Source organism: Sinocyclocheilus rhinocerous, unplaced genomic scaffold (genome assembly GCF_001515625.1).
Source record: "Sinocyclocheilus rhinocerous isolate Xijiao unplaced genomic scaffold, SAMN03320098_v1.1 scaffold942, whole genome shotgun sequence".
In the NCBI taxonomy this organism is placed as follows: domain Eukaryota; kingdom Metazoa; phylum Chordata; class Actinopteri; order Cypriniformes; family Cyprinidae; genus Sinocyclocheilus; species Sinocyclocheilus rhinocerous.
The window spans coordinates 570,066-596,470 of record NW_015627890.1 but is presented as its reverse complement, the minus strand read 5'-3'; the positions used below and the strand labels follow the sequence as shown (position 1 = coordinate 596,470).

General features: G+C 32.7%; 1 protein-coding gene across 1 annotated transcript in view; it reads left to right on the top strand.

Annotated features, from left to right (window-relative positions):
• The window catches only part of unc13c (unc-13 homolog C (C. elegans)), a 169,000-nt gene that overhangs the window by 120,444 nt on the left and 22,151 nt on the right, over positions 1-26,405 (top strand). The window contains exons 20-25 of the mRNA XM_016546895.1: positions 6,408-6,534; positions 10,476-10,572; positions 13,836-13,979; positions 16,725-16,802; positions 19,066-19,143; positions 25,568-25,656. Coding sequence (XP_016402381.1) covers positions 6,408-6,534; positions 10,476-10,572; positions 13,836-13,979; positions 16,725-16,802; positions 19,066-19,143; positions 25,568-25,656 — 613 coding nt within the window. The remainder of the gene's footprint in view (positions 1-6,407; positions 6,535-10,475; positions 10,573-13,835; positions 13,980-16,724; positions 16,803-19,065; positions 19,144-25,567; positions 25,657-26,405) is intronic.

Sequence of the window (26,405 nt, the reverse complement as noted above, 5' to 3'; positions counted from 1 at the left end):
TTATTTTATTAATAATTTAAATAATAATAATAATAATAATTGTATTTATAATTTTACATTTTTAATTGTACTTTTTATATTTATATAATTTTATTCATCGTGTATTTAATAATAATAATAATAATACATATAAATAAATTATTATTATTATTATTATTATTATTATTATTACTGGTGTTTGGACACACCTACTAATTTTCTATATTATTAAAAAAAAAAATTAATATACTCTGTATGTACATATACTGTATGTAAATCATAATCCCCCAGTTTCACAGACGAGGTTTAAGCCTAGTCCCAGACTAAAATGTAAATCTGAGCTGTTTCAACTGAAAGAAACTTGCACTGATTGATCTTAAAATATATCAATGACTTTGTTTTGTCTCAAGAGGGACACCAGTAATGTTTTTTTTTGTGTGTGTTATAAAAATTACTTAAATGTCCTAATTGAACTATGGCCTAATCCTGGCTTAGTCTAAGCCCTGTCTGTGAAACCAGGCCTAAAAGTGTTAACATGCATTTAAAAAAAGGCTAAATTGCTTTGAGACCCAGAAATAAAGTTTCACCCAGAGGTGAACAATTACAACAAAAGCAGCATGAATCTGGAGATATGCAAGGTTTTATGTCTCATCCGCATTATCTCACCTGCGCAGAATATCCCAGAGGAAAATTGTTACTCAGAATCAGAGGTTGTGCTTTCATAGTTCAGGAAGCTTAAAAGAGAAAAACATTGAGATGCAGCACTTGAGCACAAGTCTCCTTTAGATCTCATTATTAGCTAGAACTGAAAGAAACTTGCACTGATTGATCTTAAAATATATCAATGACTTTGTTTTGTCTCAAGAGGGACACCAGTAATGTTTTTTTTGTGTGTGTTTATAAAAATTACTTAAATGTCCTAATTGAACTATGGCCTAATCCTGGCTTAGTCTAAACCCTGTCTGTGAAACCAGGCCAATAAGTTATTAAAATAGGAAATGACACAAGTGGAGGTATGAGAACTAACAAATATATGACCAAAACAAAGTAAAACCGTCTTATATTTAGCCTCTTCAAAGCAAACATGACTATCATCTGATTTTAATAATCACTAAATTAATAGGTCAGGCTGATAATTCACTTTATCTGTAGGTAGAAAGTAAGGAACTTTGCTGAACACGAGAGGAAGAACCTGTGTTGCTGTTTCCTGTCAGTTCTCCCCGCTGTTTCCAGTTCAGCCGGGTTTGTATGTGTTCGATGTCAATGTTCGGTGTGAGCTCTGGGCTTAATAAGGGCTCGTCTCAGGGGAGGATGCCACCGTTAGCCTCCAGGAGCAGTGATTCAAGCGGCGCTGTCAGAGCGCATCACATCCCTCTCCTGAACATCCACCTCTTCACACCACACTGAGAGACAGTCATAGAAAGAAAGACCAGCACAGGATCCAGAGGACTGACCCTAATGTGGTGAATCTCACTCAAACACAGTCACATTTCACCCAGTGTAGAATTTTATATTCTGCTTAAAGCATACTTGTCAAAAGTTTGGAAAGATTAATCAAATATACAGTATTTATATCAAGAATACAGAAAAACAGTAATATTGTGAAATTTTATTACAATGAAAAAAACTGTATTCAATTAGAATATTTTATATTATATTGATATATATATATATATACATATATTTTAAAATGTCATTTATTCCTGTGATGCAAAGCTGATTCATTTATGCAGATAATAATCATACATTTGTCTCACAATATTATTTTTTGCATTTTGATATTATTTATATGACAATCAAGCATATTTATTTCAGATTCTCATTACTGTAGTACAGCTGGACTTTTTACTTTTGAGCTTTCTCATAATTATGATTTTCCACATGCTGATTTTTTTTTACTGCAATTTGCAATTTTTTGTTGTATAAAAATATACTAAAAAATCTGCATAAATTAAACTACAGCAAATACAACCATAAAGTACAAATACTCAATAATATATTTAAAATAATTAATATATTTTATTATAAAATAAATAAGATTAATTAAAAAATAATATCTAAATAATTTCATGCAGAATATTTCTAGAGTTTTTACTTTTGATTTTTTCCCATTATTATGATTTTTCTCATGCTTATTTTAATTACTGCAGTTCCCACAAAAATTATTGCATTATAATAAATATACTGAAAAACAGCATCGATTAAAATACTACAAATACAACCATAATGTACAAATAATTTACAATCAATAATATATGCTATCATAAAAATAAATATTATTTCTGAATATTTCTAAATATTATTATTTATAAAAAATATTGGGCTATAGAGGTCAATAATGTAGAACGGGACTTGATTTTATCAGGATTTTATTGATTTCTCTCTCTCTCTTTGCACTGAATTTTGATTTTGGTAATGATAAATGGGCTATAAATGTGCTCAGTGGTCATGAAACTAATATCAAAATGCAAAAGGTCTTCATTTTCTTTATGCAAAATATGAATTTTCATGTCTTTATTGTTTTTGGAGTGAAACATGATCTGGACCTGTTCTTGGCAGGTTTCAGGAGACTCACCCAATAGCTGTTTCTCTTTCAGCGAACAAAGAAATAAATTAATTTTCACAGCTTCATTCTCCATACAAAATGCAGAATAGCTTTAAATGACAGACGGCTGGATTCAGCCTGGTTTATATGGCTGACAGCAGCAGGTGTTTATCAGGACGCTCTCTGTGCTGGAAACTATGGATTATGAACGCTTTGATGTTAAAGTGAGAGGCGTTTCTGCTGATGAGGTGTAATATTTTATCCTGGAGAGTCACTGTGACTGTATCTGATATCCCTCAGGCTCTTCCGGCGAAAAAGAACGACTCCTTTAAGAAAAACGAGCAATTATCAGCATGCGGCACATCCACACAATATGGCAAGATTCAGCACTCAGGAGTGAAACTTTTGCAGAAACAATGAGCTGCCAGAAGAGTTAGTCATTCATTTTAATAATTCATGCAGACATGCTTCATAAGCAGGTGTTATTAATGTCGTTCATTATGAGGTTTTGGAAAACATATGAAGCGTTATGGAAACGCAGAGCTGCATAAACCAGTCGAGACTCCTTCAGTCACAAGTCTTAGAGTTCAGCTTTGCGTTTACGGAACGTGTTAACGACAACATCCAATAATAACTTCCATAACTTCCAGAATGAAATATTCAGCAGGAAGTAATGTAGGGCATCACATCACATTTCACTTCCATAATGTGACGTCTTTGACAGTGAAAGAGAATATTCAGGTTATAGTTTTTATAAATATTTTATTACCTTTTTTTAGGTTTTTATTTAGGTGTTTATTTTAGGTTTATTTTTTATTTTATCTATTTATTTTTTTCAGTTTTAGTTCCGTTTTAGTTCATAATAAATAATTAGTAAATAATTTCCAGTTCATTTGTTCTTCAACTTATTCTATAGCTTCAATTTATTCATTAAAGTAACATTTCTAACTTTAGTTTATATTTTTTCATTTCAAACTTATATTTCAGATTTATTTTGCTAAACAAAAATGTTTTCAATAGTTTGTTCTGTTTATTTATTTGTTTGTTTATTATTATTTAGATTTTGTTTTTGAAATGTGCTTTGTGTGTGTGTGTGTGTGTGTGTGTGTGTGTGTGTGTGAGTGTGTATGTGTGTGTGTGTATAAAAGGCGCATTTCTAAAAAAATAAAAATAAATAAATAAATAATAAAAAATTATAATATTCCTCACACCACACTTTATTTCAGTTAACAAAAATGTTTGTGTATTTATTTGTATTTAATTTTTTATTTTTTATTTTTTTTACATTTTGAAATGTGCTTAATGGTTATGAAAGTCAATGCAACTTTTATGCAAAGTATGAGTTTATATTTATATTTTATTTCAGCTTTATTTAAATTATTAAGATTTAGATTTAGTTGTAGTTAAAGATAATAACCCTGATGGGATCTGTCAGGATTTTATGGAATTGTTTAGTTGATTTTATTTTTCTCTAAAAACATGCATTTTATAACCAGGAACATGTATTAGAGAAAAGAAGCTGACTGGTTTAATGTACAGTATGTGTGATTTGTCTTGTGATGTCATGTAAAACAACTAAAATAGCAGCAGCTTAATTATCTCTGAAGATCAGTTTTGAGTGGAATCCTGTAATTATGGTAATTCTGCTGTGATATAAATGCTGCATATTTTTCAAGTCATAAGCAACAATTCAGCATGTGAAGCAGTTTGAATCATTATCTTTGCTTTCAGACTTCAGTGGTTCGTGTTTCGGCTCATGAGAAGCTGTTTGTCAGGTGAAGCTATTTAAAGCTCATGTGAATGGGGGTTTTGTGTTGAGAGAGCGGCAGTCTGCAGGTCAGAAACATGAGCGTATCACTTCAGCTGAAGGGCTTGAAATCAGAAGTTCACAGTGCAGTGATGAATGAGAGCAGCTAATGCCTTCATTAATTATTAACTGACACATACATTCAGATGTTGACAACCACAGTCCGATGGGTTGAATATTTTAAATTGCACTGTGACTATTTGAGAAGGTGGCCTGTTGCGAAACCTTAATCATATCTTGCAGTTATATGATAAAGTGTCATGTTAGCGCTTATGTTATTTGAATATGTTCTTAATAATGTCCTGATCAGTCAATTTGTGGATTTGTACAGTCCAATATTTTAGTATAATTGACCATTGTTTCCATCTGTAAAGAATTGATATGCAAGGGATACTCAGTGGATGTCAGGATTTATTTTGATGTTATTGTATAATGAGTGGCGGACTGTACATTATCACATCTACCAAAAATAAATAAATAAATTATATATACACTACAGTATTATTGTGTTTACATATTTAATATAATATTTCAAATGTAATATCAATTAAAAATAAAAATTTACGTTTTATATTTAATATCTTATTTTTAAAAAGACACAATTTGTGTCTTTTTTATTATACATTCAAACATTGTATTACAAGCTGGGACGTCATGGCATTAAATGTTGCATGCACGGAAAAAATGAATATCTTCTTCAGTATTTTTGTCTTCCAGTACAAATATCTAAACATCCTTGCATCAAGATACATTCACTTGAGATGCTAATTGAAGCCTTGTTTTCTGAGAAACTGAACAAGATGAAGTGAGTTTATGCTTAAAACAACAAATATCGGACAATGAGGAATGAAATCTTGTTTCATAAATCATAAACTCACTTCTTTAAAAAAATATTTAAAAAAAAAAGGCTTCTTATGTAATTTTGCTTCTCAAGTCAATGTATCTTGATTTAAGAATCTTTTAGATTCTTATTTTCAATGGAAAATTACAAAAATACTGAGAAAGATTCCCCTTAATTTATTCCTTTTTTATACACCCTTGATTTATTCCTTTTTTATACACTATACTATTATATACTTGGCTTACTATTATAGTAAACATTTCTATAATATAAAATTTATATTTTGAATTAGTTAGAATTTTTATTTTAGTATTTATTTATTTACTTACTTACTAAATTAATTTTTATTTCAGTTTTAATTTTAGTTTATTTCAATGTCTTAAATAGGTACAAAAAGTCTTAAACTCATGACGTCATGGCATTAAATGTTGCATGCACGGAAAAAATGAATATCTTCCTCAGTATTTTTGTCTTCCAGTACAAATATCGAAATATCCTTGCATCAAGATACATTTACTTGAGATGCTAATTGAAGCCTTGTTTTCTGAGAAACTGAACAAGATGAAGTGAGTTTATGCTTAAAACAACAAATATCGGACAATGAGGAATGAAATCTTGTTTCATAAATCATAAACTCACTTCTTTAAAAAAATATTTAAAAAAAAAAGGCTTCTTATGTAATTTTGCTTCTCAAGTCAATGTATCTTGATTTAAGAATCTTTTAGATTCTTATTTTCAATGGAAAATTACAAAAATACTGAGAAAGATTCCCCTTGATTTATTCCTTTTTTATATACTATACTATTATATACTTGGCTTACTATTATAGTAAACATTTTTATGATATAAAATAATATTTTGAATTAGTTAGAATTTTTATTTTAGTATTTATTTATTTACTTACTAAATTTATTTTTTATTTCAGTTTTAATTTTAGTTTATTTCTGGTTAGTAATTTTAATGCTTTAACTTAAAATTATTTCAGTTAATTGCCAAGACAGCATTTCTCATTTTCACTTAGTTTGTCTTTCATCTAATATTTATATTTGTATTTTACTTCAATTTCAATTGACAAAAATGTATGTAATAATTTGAGTTTTATTTGTAGTTTATGATAGTACATGCTGGTGATGTTTGTATATTGTCTCCAAACACTAAAGCTCAATATGTTTCTGTGCATGACTCGCTGTTGACTCATGACTCTTTCATTTTTCTTTTTTCCCCTTCATTTGCAGAACACGACAAGCATCGTCTATGCAAGAGCACAGAGTACATGAACTTGCACTTCAAAGTCAAATGGTTCCACAACGAGTACGTGCGAGACCTGCCTGCCTTTAAGGGAATTCCTCCAGAGTATTCGCTGTGAGTTTCCTTCACATCTCTCACTAGCTCATGGGTTTCTTCTGAAATGAAGAGGAGAGTCAATAATGTAAACAAAAAATCATGCTTCATTTGATGTTTAAGCAGTTTAGAGGCATGAGGAACTAGTTACCTTACATTATCAACAACAAACCAGTACTATATTTGTTTATACATTTTTTCATTCATTTAGAAAAAGTGCACATGATTTATGATTGTTTCCAATTTAACAAATGTACATCAGTGGGAGGTTTTCAACATTCAGTTGTACATTTCTTAGGAAGTATAACATTTACAAAACCACATCTAGATGGCACATCTGCTATATAACCGAAATTAATTACTAAATTAAGTATATTTTTGTATGCTGATAGCAATATTTATATATATAATTATAATAACATTTATTATATAAATATGATAATATTTTATACATTTTTTAAACATTTGTAACATTTTTGCATTCATTTAGAAAGGTTTTAATTATATTTTAATATAAATCAAAAAATAATTTTAAAAAATGCACATCATTTTCAATTTCATCATATTATTATATTTTAATATAAATCAAAAAATAATTTAAAAAAATGCACATCATTTTCAATTTCATCATATTTATTTGTTTATTTATTTTTATTTTTATTTTGTTTCTATACTTTTGGAGGAACTACAACAAAGGAATCATCAACAAAGCAATACTATATTTTTGTATGTTTATAACAATATATATATATATACAGTGGGTACGGAAAGTATTCAGACCCCCTTAAATTTTTCACTCTTTGTTATATTGCAGCCATTTGCTAAAATCATTTAAGTTAATTTTTTTTCCTCATTAATGTACACACAGCACCCCATATTGACAGAAAAACTGTCAATATGGGGTGCTGTGTGTACATTAATGAGGAAAAAAAATTAACTTAAATGATTTTAGCAAATGGCTGCAATATAACAAAGAGTGAAAAATTTAAGGGGGTCTGAATACTTTCCGTACCCACTGTATATATATGTTTATACATTTTTGCATTAATTCAGAAAAAAGTGCACATAATATAATTTCTCATTTCATCATATTTACATTTTATTTCCTGTAATAAGACTTATTTTCACAACCAAATTTTGCTGAAAGCACCCCTGGTTCACATTTACAGTGAGCGTTGATCCATCCATTCATAACCCATCATGCATGTGTCCTGGATCGGCAGACACACGCTGGCCTCTCATTGGCTGCTGTCTGTTGTCAGAAAGTCACTCATTCATTAATGTGAGTTATGAGCGTGGAGAGGCGGGAGGACAGACGGGACGGGACATCAGGGAAGAGCCACACAGCTGTCAATCAAAAATCTCCTCCAGGAGAATTGATTTTGTCATCAAAGCGAGAACAGCCCCGCCTAGCGTATTTATTAACATAAGTGACACAAGAAGTGAAAAAAAACAGATTCGCATTTGCTGAAGGAAATGCCAGCGTCTGCAAGGCAGCAAAGGAATAATGCTAAAGTTTTAGGTATGTTTCGGTTTAGAAAGGAGGCTATAAATGGTTAATAAATATATGCATATTTTTTAATACAAAAGGCCAATTCAGTATGCAGTGAGATGAGAGAAAACCACTGCATTTCATTATGTAAATATTATGACGATGTCATCATGAAGATTTAAAAAATTGCAAACATTCTAATTTAACAACTGCACATCAGTGGGAGATTCAGCATTTAATTATTCATTTTAAAACCACATCTAGATGGCACACCTACTACTTTATACGAGTAATATTAAATACTAACTTAAGTTTGAATGGAGTTTGTGGGTTAAACAGTTCAAGCTGAATTAATTGCAGATATTTGAGATACTTGAGACTCTCAGCTGTTAAAATACGCTCAGCTTGTTTCCCATCACTCAGTTATCTTTCACTATTAAAATACTGTGATTACTATGTTATTCTTTATATTTTATTTAACAGAGACCTTTCCTGCTAGTACACTACTGGAATTGCAACAGTCATTATAATCAGATGCATATCGCCTGTTACACGTAATTTAATCAAATGCATATTGCATTTATTTGTTCATTCATTCATTCATTCAGATGCATATTTCCTGTTATACATAATTGAATCAGATATACGTATTGCATTTTAAAAATTAAATTAATTCATTAATTTATTCATTCATTAATTTTTCATCAGATGCATATTGCCTGTTATACATAATTGAATCAGATGCATATTGCATTTTTAAATTAATTAAATTTTCATCAGATGCATATTGCATTTTTAAATTAATTAATTACATTTTCATCAGATGCATATTGCATTTATTTATTTATTTTTCATCAGATGCATATTGCCTGTTATACATAATTTAATCAGATGGATATTGTATTTTTATTTGTTTGTTTGTTTGTTTGTTTGTTATTTTTAGTCAGATGCATATTGTATTTTATTTAATAATTATTTTCTGGGCATAGTTTCATAAACACATTTCATTACACCAAATACACAAAATAATGTTCTTTTTAGCAACATCATATGACCCCTTTAAACAACTAGACACTAGTAACAGTCTCAATATCGTAATCTCATTGTCATAATTTCATATTGTAAACTCCCTAGAAAGCATGCATATGTTGATGAGATGTCTGCGAAAACGTTGCATTTTAAATGTGAACAAGCACGTGATAAAATTCCGAAAAACAAATACATATACATTCAAGCCAATAGATGTCGGCAAGAACATCTGCTAAATGTCGTCCAGACATCCAGGGACATGTTGCAAATGAGAAATCGCTGTAAAAATTACACCTCCTAGATGTCTGACTGATCTCTCTGCAGTGTTCCTGAGCAATCAGGGTTTATCTGTGAATGTGTGGTTAGGAAACCTTCACATAGAGCAATCCAGATCAATATTTAAGATAGTAAGCTAAATGCCATCATATTAATTCCCTTATTACTGTCAATAACAGTGAGCTACTGCCATCCGTACAGATCTGAGTAAACAGCAAGCTGAGGTTCATTACATTAGCAGAGCTATTAGTGTGATTCTGCCTGCCACCGGCCGTCTACAACGCTTCACTTGATTTAAAAATATGTTTGTCTCATTTCTGCTGGTCTACGATGTTCAGTGACTCGACAGAGCAAATGCTTGTTTGCCTAATGCAAGTGAAATGTTTTCAGAAGATGTTTATACTGTTGCTGAAAGTCTTAAATATCCTTTATAATCTGTTCTACTTTATCTGTAACAGTAAAATATATATATATATATATAATTTAAAATTCCTTTTTAGTCATTTTTTGGGGATTTTGTCATGTTTGTTTGTTTGTTTTTAATTAATTGTATTTATTTTTTATATATGCTTTTTTATATATTACCTTTTAGATTTTATACTTACGTTTTATTTTTCCAATTAGTTATTGTTAGTTCTTCAAAGCAACATTTCTAACATTTCTGTTTGATATTTTATTTTATTTAACAAAAATATTTTGATAGTTTGTCAACAGTATAAATATCATTTATTTTGCAGTATAAAGTAAAGAAATAACAGAAGATTAGATAATTAAATTAATTAGATACATTTACATTAAATTAAATTAATGAATAAGTTCAACAGGCTTCTGATTAAATTATGTATATCAGGCAATATGCATCTGAGCATAAATAAATACATACAGTATGCATCTAATTAATGTGTATTGAATGAATGAATGAATAATTACTAGGTAACGATAATAACTCTGGATCATTCAGAACCTTGAAACACTCAGCATTAAACTTTGGCACATAATTTGTCTCTGAATGATAAAATAGGGTGAAAAAATTCCCAAAGGATGGACTTGAGCCGTATCTAAAGACCAGAACAACATGTGATGGCCTCTTTTCTGCAGTTTCAGCCTGCGGCGTTGGATCTGAAGCCTTTCTTTGACTGCGTTGTGTTGTCTTCTCTCTCTGCAGGTGGTTCGAGCCGTTTGTTATCCAGTGGTTGGATGAAAATGAAGACGTAGCGATGGATTTCCTCAACGGAGCTCTGGAGAGAGATAAAAAAGATGGGGTGAGTTTTTCGCATTGTTACTTTGCTTCAGTAGAGCTTTGCTTTTGTAAATTGGCAAACAGTCTAACGCCGCAGTTACCATCTAAACGTCACATTAACACTAAATGCTGCATTTCTCTTCTACCTACATGATCCTTTTATGAAGAGCTCCTGCGAAGTTCCTACTTATGAGTTTTAAAATTTTAATTATGACGGTCAGGATGAAATGAATGCATTGGATGAGTTTATTTCTTACTCTGGTTTTTACATCCCAGCAAAGACAGGACACGGTTTAGTGCCCCAACAAAATGAAGTGCAAAGGATTCACTTTGGATGTACGATAAATGCTTTATTTCTGTATTAATCCTTCTCATTCTGCACTTATAATAATGGGAAATGTCACCTGTCTCCTCATTAACCAACAATTAGCACAGGTTTTGTGTTTCTTTTTGGAACTGATTGATCGTAGGCCTCATTGATCTGAGCGTATGCACCGCTTTTTAACTAGACATGCGGATACAAACAAACGCTGCTTTTGTAACATTAGAAATCTCTTTACTGTCACTTTTGATCAATGTAATGCCTTGCTGAATTGAAAGTATTAAATTAAATGGTAACACTTTACAATAAGGTCCAATTAGTTAATGTTAGTTAATCCATTAACTAACATTGAGCAATACATTTGTTACAGTATTTATTAATCTTTGTTAATTTATTCATCTTTGTTAATAAAAATACAGTTGTTCATTGTTGGTTCATGTCAGCTCAGGTACATTAAATAATATTAACAAAACAACTTTTGATTTTAATAATGCATTAGTAAATGTTGAAATTAACATTTACAAAAATGAATAAATGCTTTAGAAGTATTTTTCATTGTTAACATTATGTAGTTAGCTTATGTTAACAAATAGAACTTTACTGTAAAGTGTTACGAATTAAATTAAAGTAGTTTTTGATAAAAATTATTATTAATAGTAATAAATAAATAGTAATAATGATAATAATAAATTAATAAAATTTTAAAAATCTTACTGACCCCAATGTTTTGAACGATAGATGAAAAAGAGCATCAAAAAAAGACATAAAAAGTCAGTTGTTTTGGTGAATTAGAAATGACAGTATTTTCAGTTTTTGGTGACATTTTCTGTAAACAATAGAAAAAATGAAGCCATTCTGGGGTCTTTAAATCGCTATTGAAGAACCATGACGTGTTTGAGTGAAACTTGCCAAAATTGCCAAAAAATCTGTCAGAAAAAGAAATACAAAACCTGTGCTAATTGAAAGAAATATCCTGAGCTGAATACAGGATTTGATGATAATACAGCATAATATGAGATTTGCAAGCCATTTTAAAAAGGCTGAGCATATAAGCATTTGAACAGGTTTATAACCATTTTAGTTTCAATAAGCTCTCTCTTTAGATACGAGGAGGAATATTAGATATATTGTTTTCTTTAATGACTTTTGCACTGTGAATTTATAGATAAGTGCATGTGCAATGTGTTCTCCTCACAGCACCGTCACAATAAATGAAATTAGACATGTGGATAAACTGTTAAATTGAAGGCATTAGGCTGACGAGTGTTCGTGAAATAACCGAACAAACACTTTTGATTGGACTGATGTGAATATGAGCTGCTGTTACTGTACAGCAGCACAAAAACACACCGCTCAATGTTCCCCTCGCTGACGAAAACAAATCACAGGCGAGATTGGTTTCATTTGCTAATTGCATTCACCTGAAAAACACAAATCTTTTAGTGCTCTTAATATCGGCCAATGCCGTGACGAACGGCCGCGTTATTATATGTGATATGTGACACTGACAAATATAATTGCACATGAGCATTTCAGACGCAGACGCAGAAACAGTATGTTTTTCCCCCTACTGTTTATAGTTTTTTGCAGGCAGTGCTGGTGCTGAGATGACATGAGCGGAGTGGGTTGCTAACTGTGTTTAGATGTTTAGCTGCACTCGGGTTCAAGTCTTGTGAGATTCAACTCTACATTAAGATGCTAATGGAGCAGCACCTCAGTTAATTGTCTGATGATTATTAGGCTTGTGTTTGCTGGCAGACGCGCCTGGAGAATAAGGGCAGAAGCGCAGGTTAATTGTGTCATAGGTTATGTTGGCAGGCATTCCCAACGGCTGTGAATCAGACCAGCGCTGGCTGCTGAAAAACATCTTCAGTGCTTCCTGGCAGCGTCTGAGCTTCAGGTCTTTTTATCAAGAACCAGTATCATACGAAATATTATTATGGTTTAAAATAACTGCTTTAAAATTTCATTTATTCCTGTGTTCAAAGCTGAATTTTCAGCATCATTACTCCAGTCTTCAGTGTCACATGATCTTCAGAAATCATTCTAATATGCTGATTTGCTACTCAAGAAACATTTCTGATTATTATCAATGTTGAACACAGTTGTGCTGATTCATATTTTTGTAGAAACCGTGATGCATTTTATTTTTCTGGATCCTTTGATGAATAAAAAGTTTAAAAGAACAGTATTTAGGTTTTATATTTATATCTATTTTCTTTCATACTGTCTGTACTCTGTACCCATTCTGAATAAAAGTATTAATTTCTCTCTTTCAAAAAAATTAATAAAATAAAATATAAACAAAAAATATAAAAAAAATTTATAATAAAATACAATTACTGACCCCAATCTTTTGAAAATTTGTGCCGATATTATATATATATATATATAATTTTTTGGCAAGTGTGATAATGTACAGTCAGCCACTGATTATAAAATAATAGCTAAATAAATTCTGGTTTGAAGATTTTTTATTTGAAATAAAAATATTTTGTAACATTATAAATGTCTTTACTGTCACTTTTGATCAATTTAATGGCTTGTTGAATTGAAAGTATTAAAACAATAAATTAAATAAAAAATAAAATTTTACTGACCTCAAATTTTTGAGCATAGTGTATAGTGCCTGGAAAAGAGCATCAAAAAAGCCATAAAAAGTCTATTGTTTTGGAGTGACTCTAGGTTACTAGCATTAAAGTGAATTAAAGTTCATTACATTTCATTTTTGGGTGGCATATTCTATAAACAAAGGAAAAAATGAAGCCATTCTGGGATCCTTGAAACACTAGCACATTGAAGCACCATGCTAGAACTTGATGGAAACCTGGAATCAGGCTGTAAAACTTTTCTTGATCCTTTTTTTCCAGTATGTAGCAAATGCTGAAATTATGGGAAACATACAATAATCAAATTGTTGTGATTTGCTCATTAATGCTTTGATTGTGGTGTTTTGATTGCAGTTCCAGCAGACATCAGAGCATGCTCTCTTCTCCTGCTCGGTGGTGGATGTGTTCACGCAGCTCAATCAAAGCTTTGAGATCATCAAGAAGCTGGAGTGTCCGAACCCTCAAGCTCTCGCTCACTTCATGCGCAGGTTTGCAAAGGTAAGAGAATCAGAATAGAAAGGATGAGGCTGTGCATTGGTGATTTGACCATGCAAAGAAGAGTGAAACCCCCTTAGATGTGTAAAATCTATGCAACTCACAGTCAGTATTTATGATGAAAGAAGAGACCAAAGAATTGCATGTATTAACAGTAATAATAATCACAATAAACGGTTCTTCCGCCAAGCATTATTACTTTAACTGTAGGGTGTCGTACGGTTGCCAGGCAGCCGAGAGCATAAAATGATGAACAAATGATGGAGAAGAGCTTTGAAACAGAAAAATACAAACCTGCATCGGCTGAAAGATAGGGCACATTTTTACGGTGTTTTTGCACCGTTACTTGATTTTATTTAAATGTCAAGTATGACTGGTATCGCCAAAAAAAAGAACTGGAAATATTATTTGATCCAAGGTTGTCATGTCCGGCAGATTATCAAACGAATAGAGCAATGTTTTAAATATGTTCACAAAAGCTGCATTTATTTGATCAAAAATGCGTTAAAAACAGTGAAATATTATTGCAATTTAAAATAATAGTTTTCTATTGTAATATATGTTAAAATGTCATTTATTCCGGTGATATAAAGCTGAATTTTCAGCATCATTACTCCAGTCTTCAGTGTCACATGATCTTCAGAAATCATTCTAATATGCTGATTTGCTGCTCAAGACACATTTCTGATTATTATCAATGTTGGAAACAGTTGTGCTGCCCAATATTTTTGTGGAACCTGTGATACTTTTTTCTCCGATTCCTAGAAAGCTCAAAAGAACAACAATTATTTGAAATAGAAATCTTTTGTAAGATTATAAATGTCTTTACTGTTACTTTTGAGCAATTTAATGCATCCTTGCTTAATGAAAGTATTAATTTCTTGAAAATATTTTACTGACTTCAACCATGGCTTATAGGTGTCTCTGAATATTAGTAGTATTTTAACATCAACTTTAAGGAGTTAATTTAAATCATCAGGTGCAAGTGTTTACTTACTATTTACAGAGTTTTACGCGCCTTGTGAGCAGTGAAAAGCTCATCACCTCTAGCAGGAAGTGACAGGGTTCGGATAAAGGGCTGAAGATGGATTTACTGAAGGTTTAGAGCAGGTTTGCACTGAGTGGATTAACCTTCATGACTTACTAAACATCACACTGTGTGTATGTGAGCGTTTTGTTTGAGGGGCTGCATGTAGAAGGTGAACAGGAACATCTGAGATTGATAGTAAATCATTGTTTGATCAGATATACAGACATCCTCAGTTCAGCTTAAACACAGTTCAGTCCAGAGTGATTTATTGGTTCCTCACAATACAGCCAACATATTCGATCAATACCCAAACTGAACTGGGAGGATCAGTAATAAACCGCTGAATGTAATAATGAGCAATAGACAAGATTAATTATGTTTGAGCACATAACTAAACATATAAGCAAAAGTAATAGTGATGCTTAATTTAGAAAACACCACAAATGAACACATCTACTTATAAATATGGTGATGTCTAAGATGTCCAGCTAATATATTTTTTCTATTGTAAATGTCTTTGTTGAATGCAAATGAACTGCGAAGGGCAGAGAGAGAGAGAGAGAGAGAGAGAGAGAGAGAGAGAGGCGTTAAGAGCAGCGCTCCTCCCACAGGATTATGGGTAAAGGGTCTTGTAGCAGGCATTGATTACTTCATGCAAACTTGACACGAGAAATCTATTACAGCGGCCTTACAAGACACATATTATTACAGCCCTCATTAACTTATTTGCATATTTATGAATATGTTAATAGTTGTATTCCATTCCCTTGGCTTCAGGTTACTTAACTCAAAGTGCCCATACTTTTTTGACGCACACATGTTGGCACATGGGCTACAACCAGTGTTGGGGGTAACGCATTACAAGTAACACGAGTTACGTAATCAGATTACTTTTTTTCAAGTAACTAGTAAAGTAACGCATTACCTTTTAATTTACAAGAAAATATCTGAGTTACTTTTTCAAATAAGTTAATTTTACACAAGTGCCTAAAACCTTTAACAGTACACACTAAAATGTGCTGGTTTAAAAAGGGACTAACCCAGCTATTGGGTTGTTTTGACCGGGTGGGTTTGTCCCTTTTTAACCCAGCGCTGGGTTATATTTAACCCAGCATTTTTTAGAGTGTATTTAATCCCATTTTATTAACTAATTTGCTGAAAATTGATCTAAAGTGACTAATACCATTAATAATGTTTAAAAAAATATATATTTCAAATAAATGCCGTTCTTTTGAAATTTCTACTTATCAAAGAATACTTTAAAAAAGTATCACTTTTTACACAAAAATATTAAGCATTAAAATATTAAAATGCTAAAATTAATACATTTAAAAATATTTTCAACATAGATAATAATCAGAAATGTTTCTTGAGCATCAAATCAGCATATTAGAATGATTTCTGAAGATCATGTGACACTGAAGACTGGAGTAATGATGCTGAAAATACAGCTGCGCATCACAGAAATAAATTACAGTTTACAATATATTCACACAGAAAACATGTATTTTCAATTGTAATAATATTTCAAATTTTTAATGTATTTTTGATCAAATAAATACTTAGTGACCCCAAACTTTTGACAGGTAGTGAATGCACATGTGTTTTAGGTCTGTAAATAATAACAGTAACACATATCCAACTTATTGCTTTCATGAAATTAAACTACTGTTTTTTAAAAATAATATATAATAATCTACATTTTATTCTCTTTCCAGACCATAAATAAAGTTCTTCTCCAGTATGCTGTGATCATCTCTAAAGACTTCAGCAACCATCTGAACAAGGAGAAAGTGGTGAGTCTAAGCGGCAAGTTTACACACACACACACACATACACATACACATACACACACACACATACACACACACACACACATACGCTTTCAAAACCGCTTCGTCATAAAATGTCAGCGTGTTTTAAAGTCATGACCCTGCGAGTGTCCGAACATGGCTTGATCAGATTATACCGGGGACGTTGCTATGGAGACCGTAGTGAGACATTAAAGTCGACTTTGATTGGACGGCTGGCAGACGCTTCCGTCTGTTTCCAACAAATAAAGTGCGAGACCTTCTCGCGTCCTCTTCTCCTTCCTCTGTGCTTTCAACTTTCCGTTCTTTGTGTAAAATGACAGCGTTCGTGGCGCTAACTCAGAGCTGCTTTTGTTCTACCTCGAATTTTTACAGTGTCTTCCTGTAATGATTATAAAAGCTTGGCACGCAGGACGTCTGTGCTGGGAAGAAAGACAGATGTATCTTTTAAGTGCCGTGACAGGACCACAGAGAGACAATCACGCGGCCTGTAATTAAAGACATATCTCTGTTCGGTCTTGGAGGATGGAGCTGCTCCTCGGGGCTCATCCAGCGCTTAATTGACAGCTCGGTTCATCCTAAGAATATCCAGATCTTTAAACGCACCCATGCCCATAAATCAGCTCTCCAGAGTTGATATACATTGTCTTGAATTAAATTTACGAGTGTGTGAAATCACCAGCTCTTGTCAGAGAGACGATGTTCCCTCGTTTCAATTAGCGCAACGGCTTCGTATTTTCGTTTCAGAGTTTCACACCTATTTGTCACACGGCTGACATGTGACCTTTAGGAAGTGTGCCGGTGCAGACAGTAAACGCCCGTTTTAATTAGCTTATGGACTCCTGCGCTAATTACGCACTCCTACCCATCCAATTATCTCCTGGGAAGCTTATACGAGAGCGTATGGACCGCCGGATCATCTGTGTGTCAACACAAATCTGCTTATTTGACATTTACTGCAACTTTCAGAGTTTCACACCTATTTGTCACACGGCTGACATGTGACCTTTAGGAAGTGTGCCGGTGCAGACAGTAAACGCCCGTTTTAATTAGCTTATGGACTCCTGCGCTAATTACGCACTCCTACCCATCCAATTATCTCCTGGGAAGCTTATACGAGAGCGTATGGACCGCCGGATCATCTGTGTGTCAACACAAATCTGCTTATTTGACATTTACTGTAACAGACACCTTTTACCCAAAGTGCATTGCGTCTCACCTGGAGGTCAGTCGCTTTGCTCATTTAACGCTAGTCACACTGAGCCTGAAGGTCATCTTAAACATTAGTTTACCATCAACCCGGTTATTGAGTTTGATGTTTTTAAACATTTTTGAAAGTTGGGTTAGTCCATATTTGACCCAAAGTTGGGTTGAAACAACCCAGCATGTTTTAGAGTGTATTTTAAAATATTCGATTTTGGAGTGAAATGTGTGGACATTTTGTTATATATTGATAATTTATTAATATTACAAGATTTATAATTAAAACATGCAATGCATTAGAATTCTAATGTATTAAATTGTGCATTAGGGCAACCTGCTGAATACATTATTACACTCTAAAAAATGCTGGGTTATGAAAATACATGAAATTAATGCACAGTCACAGTATCCTTAAAGCATAATGTTTCCTTATATCCAATAATATTTAAACTCAGATGTATTTTGTTATACTGTAATAGTAATTAATAGTTAATAGTCGTAGTCATAATAGATACACTCTAAAAAATGCTGGGTTAAATACAACCCAGTGCTGGGTAAAATATTTAAGCACTGGGTTGTATTTAACCCAGCATTTTTTAGAGTGTATCTATTATGACTACGACTATTAACTATTAATTACTATTACAGTATAACAAAATACATCTGAGTTTAAATATTATTGGATATAAGGAAACATTATGCTTTAAGGATACTGTGACTGTGCATTAATTTCATGTATTTTCAAAAAGAAATTAGTGTTTAAATACAACTCAAATATGTTCAGTTGTGTAATTCTGTCATTTTTCTGGAGAGGCAGAGGCATAGATTTTTACGTAATGAAATTCAGATTTACTGCCACTGATGAAAGTAAGATGTGCAAAATCAGTGATCAGCATCCAGACGAATCGATGCCCGTGTGTATATATTCACAGAAGTCTTCTAGTACAAACATCTCCTTGCATTGCCCAGGCGGAGGGTTTTGAAGACTGAATGTATCTGGAAAGAAGTACATGAAATATCTTGTCTATCTTTCTTCTCCTGACAGCCCTGTATCCTCTTGAACAACATCCAGCAGCTCCGAGTTCAGCTGGAGAAGATGTTCGAGTCCATGGGAGGAAAGCAGGTCAGTAAACTAATCAATGATACTGCAAGACTCCACAGCAATGTTTCCCACTAACTGTCTGTGTGAGTGAAGCTCTTGAACATCCCTTGCTGTAAAGCTGCGTTCATTAATGTCTGAATTACCGTAATTATGAGTCTGATTACTTGCAACTAGAAGGTCCAACAAGTTCCAGCTTCTTGCACTTGGCATCAGGCTTCAGCAGTTACAGCTGGTTAGTTTCCTTCATCAGCACATACTGATGTTTTATATGTCATTGAATAGTCAGTGTTCCCCGAAGCGCTTTGTTCTTGTGTTTCTTCAATGATTCTGATTCAGATTCAGTTATAATACCTTTATGATTCCATTGATGACTCTTTCAGTTCTTGAAGAATAATTAGGCTTAATTATGTACTTAACAAATACTCTAAAATAAAAACAATGCTGTTTTTAACTAACAACTTATGTTTTTATTATTATTTAATTATTTTATTTCATTTCAATAATTTTTAGTTATATTTTATTTGAGTTTGTCAAATGAAATGAATCAGTAAATCATTAAATTGATTCATACCGATATGAATTGAGACATATTTTTGAATCTTTTGAAAGTTTGTTTCTTCATCAGATTTGGAGAAATGTAGAATTGCATCACTTGCTCACCAATGGATGCTCTGCAGTGAATGGGTGCCGTCAGAATGAGAGTCCAAACATCACAATAATCCACAAGTAATCCACACCACTCCAGTCCATCAGTTAACATCTTGTGAAGAGAAAAGCTGCGTATTTGTAAGAAACAAATCCATCATTAATACATTTTTAACTTCAAACCGTTGCTTCTGGCTAACATATGAGTCCATAATCCATAATAACACTTCCTCCAGTGAAAAAGTGCATCTGCTGTTGTTCTCTCAAAATCCAGCCACATATTTGTTTAAAATGGTTTTGGCTTGTAAACGGTGCTTGATCTGTGCAGATTTCTCTCCTGATTCAGACGAGTTGACTTTTCACTAGAGGAAGCGTTATTATGGACAGAGGATGTTTGAAGTTAGAAAACATCTTAATGATGGATTTGGTTCAGCTTTTGTCTTCTCCAGATGTTAACTGCTGGACTGGAGTGGTGTGGATTACTTGTGGATTATTGTGATGTTTTTATCAGCTGTTTGGACTCTCATTCTGACGGCACCCATTCACTGCAGAGCATCCATTGCTGAGCAAGTGATGCAATGCAACATTTCTCCAAATCTGATGAAGAAACAAACTCATCTATTCAAGTTTATTTCTATTATCTACAGCTTGGATGGCTTGGGGGTGAGTAAAATTTTAGCAAATTTTCATTTTTGGGTGAGCTATTCCGTTAAGAGAACCATAAAAATAATTTCATTAAAAGAAGAAAATGATTCACCGCCCCCCAAACCTATTCAAGATGAGCCACACATGTATGAATCCATTTGACATCCAGTGTTGCCATAGAAACAAAAGATTCCAAATGATTCCACGAGTTCAGAGTAGATTCTCAGAGTCGCCTCATAAATACGGTAATTCTGCATGATGTGAACGCAACTTAACATCCCTTGTGAATTGTGCATGCGTGTTGTGACTCTTCTCTCTGTTCTCTCCAACTATGACAATGTCCTTGTTTCTTGTCGTCCCCGTCTCCTCTGGGCTCTTGCACCAGGAGGAAGGGACTGTGGTCTTCTGCAAGGTGTGTGAACAGGTTTCCTCTAACATCTCTATACACCGCTGCTCTACAGCCAGAATTCTGTCATCATTTACTCATCTTCATGTCGTTCTAAACTTAAGATTTTCTCTCTTTTTGTTTGGAGCAACATTAAATGATAGCAAATGATGACACTGCCCTATGGTTGTGAATTCTGGCTGTAGTGCACGGTCCTGATTCATCCCGGTTTAACTGGCCACGTTTGAGCAGCATGAGCACTCTCACACCCATTGAAACACCTCACTTCCTGTCTCTCGTACTTCCTGTCCCGCCCCCTCAAGAGCATGCTGCACCTGGCATGAAACCTCACAAGAACGATTATCTTCAATAACTGAGGATGCTAATACTCAATTTTAAAGGGATCGTTCATCCAAAAATCATTATTGGTCATTATTTATTCACCCTAATGCACTGAAAAATAATATTTAGCCCTAAATATAAGATTTATGCATTTGAATTGCGTATAAAATGTGTGTGTATATATGTGTATAAATGTGTGTGTGTGTGTGTATATATATATATCAAAATATACTAAATATACATACACAAAATATGTTTTGTAAATATATTTTTGCTAATAAAGTTTTGCTGTTTTTTGTATATTTTTGAAAATAAACTTGAAAAATATAAATATATTTTTTTCCAAAATATGTAAAAGTATATTTTGCCCTATTTCAGTCCAATGAAAATACATTCGTCAGATTTGAAGAAAAACTTTATTTGTTGTCTATAATATGTAAACATGTAACACGTTTGAATAAAAATCAGCAAAGAACATACTTTACAGTGTTCCAAAAAATTACAATATATAACAAATGAAATATTATTAAATCGTTAAATGGTTAGTATTATTAAATATTAAATCTAGTTTTGATGTCTAGTAAGCTATTCCATCTATATTGTAAGATTGTAAAAGTATGCCTTTTGAAATGCATTTTGAAATATATATTGGTATATAATGATTGAATCTAAATATATTTTCAATTTCAAAAATATGTTTTATTGAGCTTCACTTTTTACAATATATATTTCACATATATTTTAAATATATTTTGGCCAACTTTTTTTTTTACTTAATGTGATACATATGTGTCAGTTAAAAATTATGAACATGATTCAAAAATGGCTAGTAGTGGAACGAGCAATATTCAGTTATAATATTCAGAAAAAAAAGAATTTATTGATGATAAATATATAAAGCTGATTATTGTTTACTAAACAGATTCAGCTTATTAGTACTGTCAGACATCTGACCCGTTTCATTGATGTATGAATGATAAATATGCATCACATTACGTTTATTAGTTTGTTTATGTTAAAACGGTGTAATCCAAATGGATTTTTATATGCAATTCAATTACGTAAATCTTAAATTTAGCCCTAAATAATTATTTGAGTGTGTTTCAAACCTGTATAATATTATTTTTTTATGTGGAACACAAAAAGAAAACAAGAATGATTATTCCTTCAATTCAAAGTAAATTAATGAATAATACGCTCCAAAAATTACGAAACAGCATCATAGTGCATATGACTCATGCACATGTATATATTCCAAGTCATGTGAACAGGTCAAAAATGCCACATATGATGCTTTTTTGGAGCATAAAAACGTTTTTAATTCACTTTTTGCATTGCATTGCATCACTTTCCTTTGGAAAAGAGCAGCATGAACATATTTTGAACTTCTTTTGTGTTTCATGGGGCAAAAAAAAAAAGAAAGTGACAGGTTTAGAATGACATGAAGGTGATTTTCATTTTTGCTTAACTAGCCCTTTAATGACGGCCAGCAGAGCTGTGTTTGCCTGAACTTGATTTTTAATCATGTACAGTGTTTGTGGTTATTTAGGATTCCAGAGTTTGGAAAGTTTTCGTTTGGTCCTGATGTTTAGCTTGCACTATTCTCAGACTCTCCGAGTTGTTGTTTTTTTATTATTTTATTTTACTTTGCTTGAATCAAAATCCTCCCTGCTGGCAGAAAACCATAATGTACTGAAACCACTGGGTAGGTTTTGTCCAGCTATAACATACTTCAAATGAAAGATGAATAAAGGCAGATCATTTGCACGCGTGCCAGAGGTCTGTCAGATCAAGGTTAGACGTCTTACCTCTGTTAAAATGAAGGCTACAGTGCTTTAAAAAGAGTCCAGCTGTTTGAAAGTGTGACTAATTTATGAATTCTGCTTCCTTCATGAAACTCAATTCGTTCAGAGGAAGTAAAAGCCAAACGCTCCAAATATAACCCTGCTCTGGCAGCGCCACCGTTCCCAAAGCAATTAGCCAACTGAAAGAAAAATGTAATTACAGTGGCTCGTTATCATGGATTTATAAATAAAAGATCCAGCACTGTCCAAGAAAAATTAATTGGGGGAGTCAAAGTTAGCTGCGATAGCGTTCACGCTGCTGACGCGGGCCGCGGGGAATAACCGCCGCGAACACATGGATCACCCGTTATCTGCTAATTAACGATGTGAGGTAGACCACAGGTACAATTTCACATCATGATTCCCTAATTGAGAGTCTAATTAGAATATAACGAATTTAGTTATAACTTACCAATAGGGCTGTACAATTAATCGAAAAACAGTTTCGATTTTGGCCTCCAACGATTATGAAAATACAGTAATCGAGATAAAGCGATTATTGCGCCCCATTCCGCCCCCTTTTCCAGCGCTGCGCTTTCATTCCTCCATAATTTCACGTGCAAATCAGTAAAAATCATGTAACGTGACTTTTGCAAAATGGGACGTGCTTGATTTATAGAAGTATATTTATTCATGTTTTTAAAAGCGTGAAAGAGAACTTGCGCTGCACCTCAGGAAGATATATGCGCTCAGAGACGGAGCAGAACACGGACATGTGAAGTCATCTTTTAGCTCAAGGTGTGCGTCTAAATGGTCAAATACACGCAAAAATGTGTCAAAATGCGCTTAGTGATTATTCATGTATACCTTCGTCAGTCATGTAATAAATGAACGTAAAGAGTTGAGAATGAAAATACGCGTGTAACGGTAAATTGGATCCGTGTGGCTCTTAAAGTGACAGCGGGCTATTTTCCTGCTGCGACTGTGTTTTTAATATCAAACAACAAAAGACAAATTCAAAATCACACACTGCTCTTGAGTGAAGGACTTCTGTAGCTTTAAAAAGAAACAAAAATTTAATTCTTACAGTGAAGACTGTGCTGTTTTATTTTACATTTGATTATTCATTTCTGTAGTAGGCTGTAAACTGCTTGAGACTTGCATAAAAAACATTAACGCAGTTTGTTTCATTTGTATCTTTTTATTCTATTGTATTTGTCCTTTGCTTTTTTATTACTGAAATATAATATTTAGATTGATATAATATAAGATATATATTATATAAATTATTAATATATAATATACATATATTATTTGAGCATTGTTTTTCACTAGACTTTGATAAAAACAGTCAAACCAAAGGTAGAGCGGAGCTTCACGGATAGAAACCGAGCGTGCATTATGGGTAAAAGCCACCATTGTGATGCAGACACGTGCCTCTGATGTGACGAGAGGCTTGTATTGAGTTTGCAGTCATCATTAGTCAAGCGATTCCTCAGTCCAGACCTTTTCAGCGGCTCGGCACGCTTGACTGAAAGCTCACTGTTCAACGGCAGAGCAAATCAGCAAACCATGGCATGGAAACAAAGCTGTCAGACGGTTCCTCTGTGTTAAAAACACAAATCATGCAAGCAGGGGTCAAAATCTACTTTATTATATTTACAGGCCATAAAAACGTATTTTGCATTATGTTTTATTACAAAAAAAATTGATATATACATATTTTTTACAGAGTTACAAAATATATTTTTATGGCATGTATATAATAAAGATTGATTGATTGATTGATTGATTGATTGATTGAAGTAATTCAGCCCTTAAGGATTATGTATCTGTTTTATTTAACTTACACCATTTAATGCTTTTTAATAGCGACTAAATGGCCAATAACTGCTTTATTTACTCAAAGTGAAGTTTTATTCACATTATAAAACGGAGAGTTCCGGTCCTTGATTCTGATTGGCTGAGCCGCGTTCGAAGCTGTTGTAAATTACACTACAAACATACACCTTTGTTTACGTCTGTCTGTTGCTCAAGGATTATGTATCTGTTTTATTTAACTTACACCATTTAATGCTTTTTAATAGCGACTAAATGGCCAATAACTGCTTTATTTACTCAAAGTGAAGTTTTATTCACATTATAAAACGGAGAGTTCCGGTCCTTGATTCTGATTGGCTGAGCCACGTTCTAAGCGGTTGTAAATTACTCTACAAACATACACCTTTGTTTACTTTCTGTGTTGCTCAGCAACCACTTTGTTGGAACCACAGCTGTTTCTGAGGAACTACATTGTTTGGTGGAGGAATTGCTACATATATGGAATAGCCATTTTATAAAAGCAATAAGCCCCATGAAGCCATGGTTTACAGTGAATTTATAACAGCTAAGGGGGTTTTAGGCACTCCGCTTTGCGTCGGAGTAAACCACGGCTTCTTGGGGCTTATTGCTTTAATATATGCTGACTTGGTGAGTTTTGCTTTTGGACCCTGGATATGACTAATAAATGAATTTTTGGATAATCAGTTGCTATTACAGAGCAGTCATACAGAGGCATGTGATGTTACCGCTGAATCTTGTGCACTTCCTGTTCCTGTGGTGTGTGTCATGTGACGTGACTGACAGCGCTGTGTGTGTCTTCCAGCTGGACGCGGAGGCCAGTGATCTGCTGAAAGAGCTGCAGAATAAACTCAATACGGTGCTGGATGAGCTCAGCGGCGTCTTCGGCTCCAGGTGACGTATGAGATGTTGAGCCCGAGTAAATATGATGACATTCTGATGGAGTCAAGAGTGGAAATTAGTCACACAAATTAAATGTTATCGTTACACATATTTGATTGGATGCTGAGGCTATTATTGATTCACAGCTTAGATTACATCAATAGAGGTGAAGAAAGTTAAAGAAAACAGAATAATATGCACTGAAGAATCATTTATAATAAGACATGTCACATGTTGCTTTCTGTGATTAAAAAAACATAAACATACAAATTAGCTCGAATGTTATTTTATGTTGAATGTATTTCATTTATTTATTTTATTGTATTTATGTTAATGCATTATAATTTATAAAATAATATAAAAATATTTTATTGGGCCTTTATATATTTTAATGTAGAGCTAAAATAAAATATGCAACATACATGGAGAAAGTAAATCCATTTTCCATTAATTGCCTTTTATGACTAAAAGACATAGACATGCAAATTAGATTGAATGATAATTTTTTGTAATTTTATTATAATTTATAATAAATTTGATTGATTTTTTAAATTACTTTTAAATTATTTTATTTTATTATAATAAATTTGATTAGATTTTTTAAATTACTTTTTAATTATTTTATTTTATTATAATAAATTTGATTAGATTTTTTAAATTACTTTTTAATTATTTTATTTTATTATAATTTATAAAATAAAAATATTTTTATTGAGGACCTATATATTTTATTTTATAGTTAAAGACAGATTAGCTTGAAT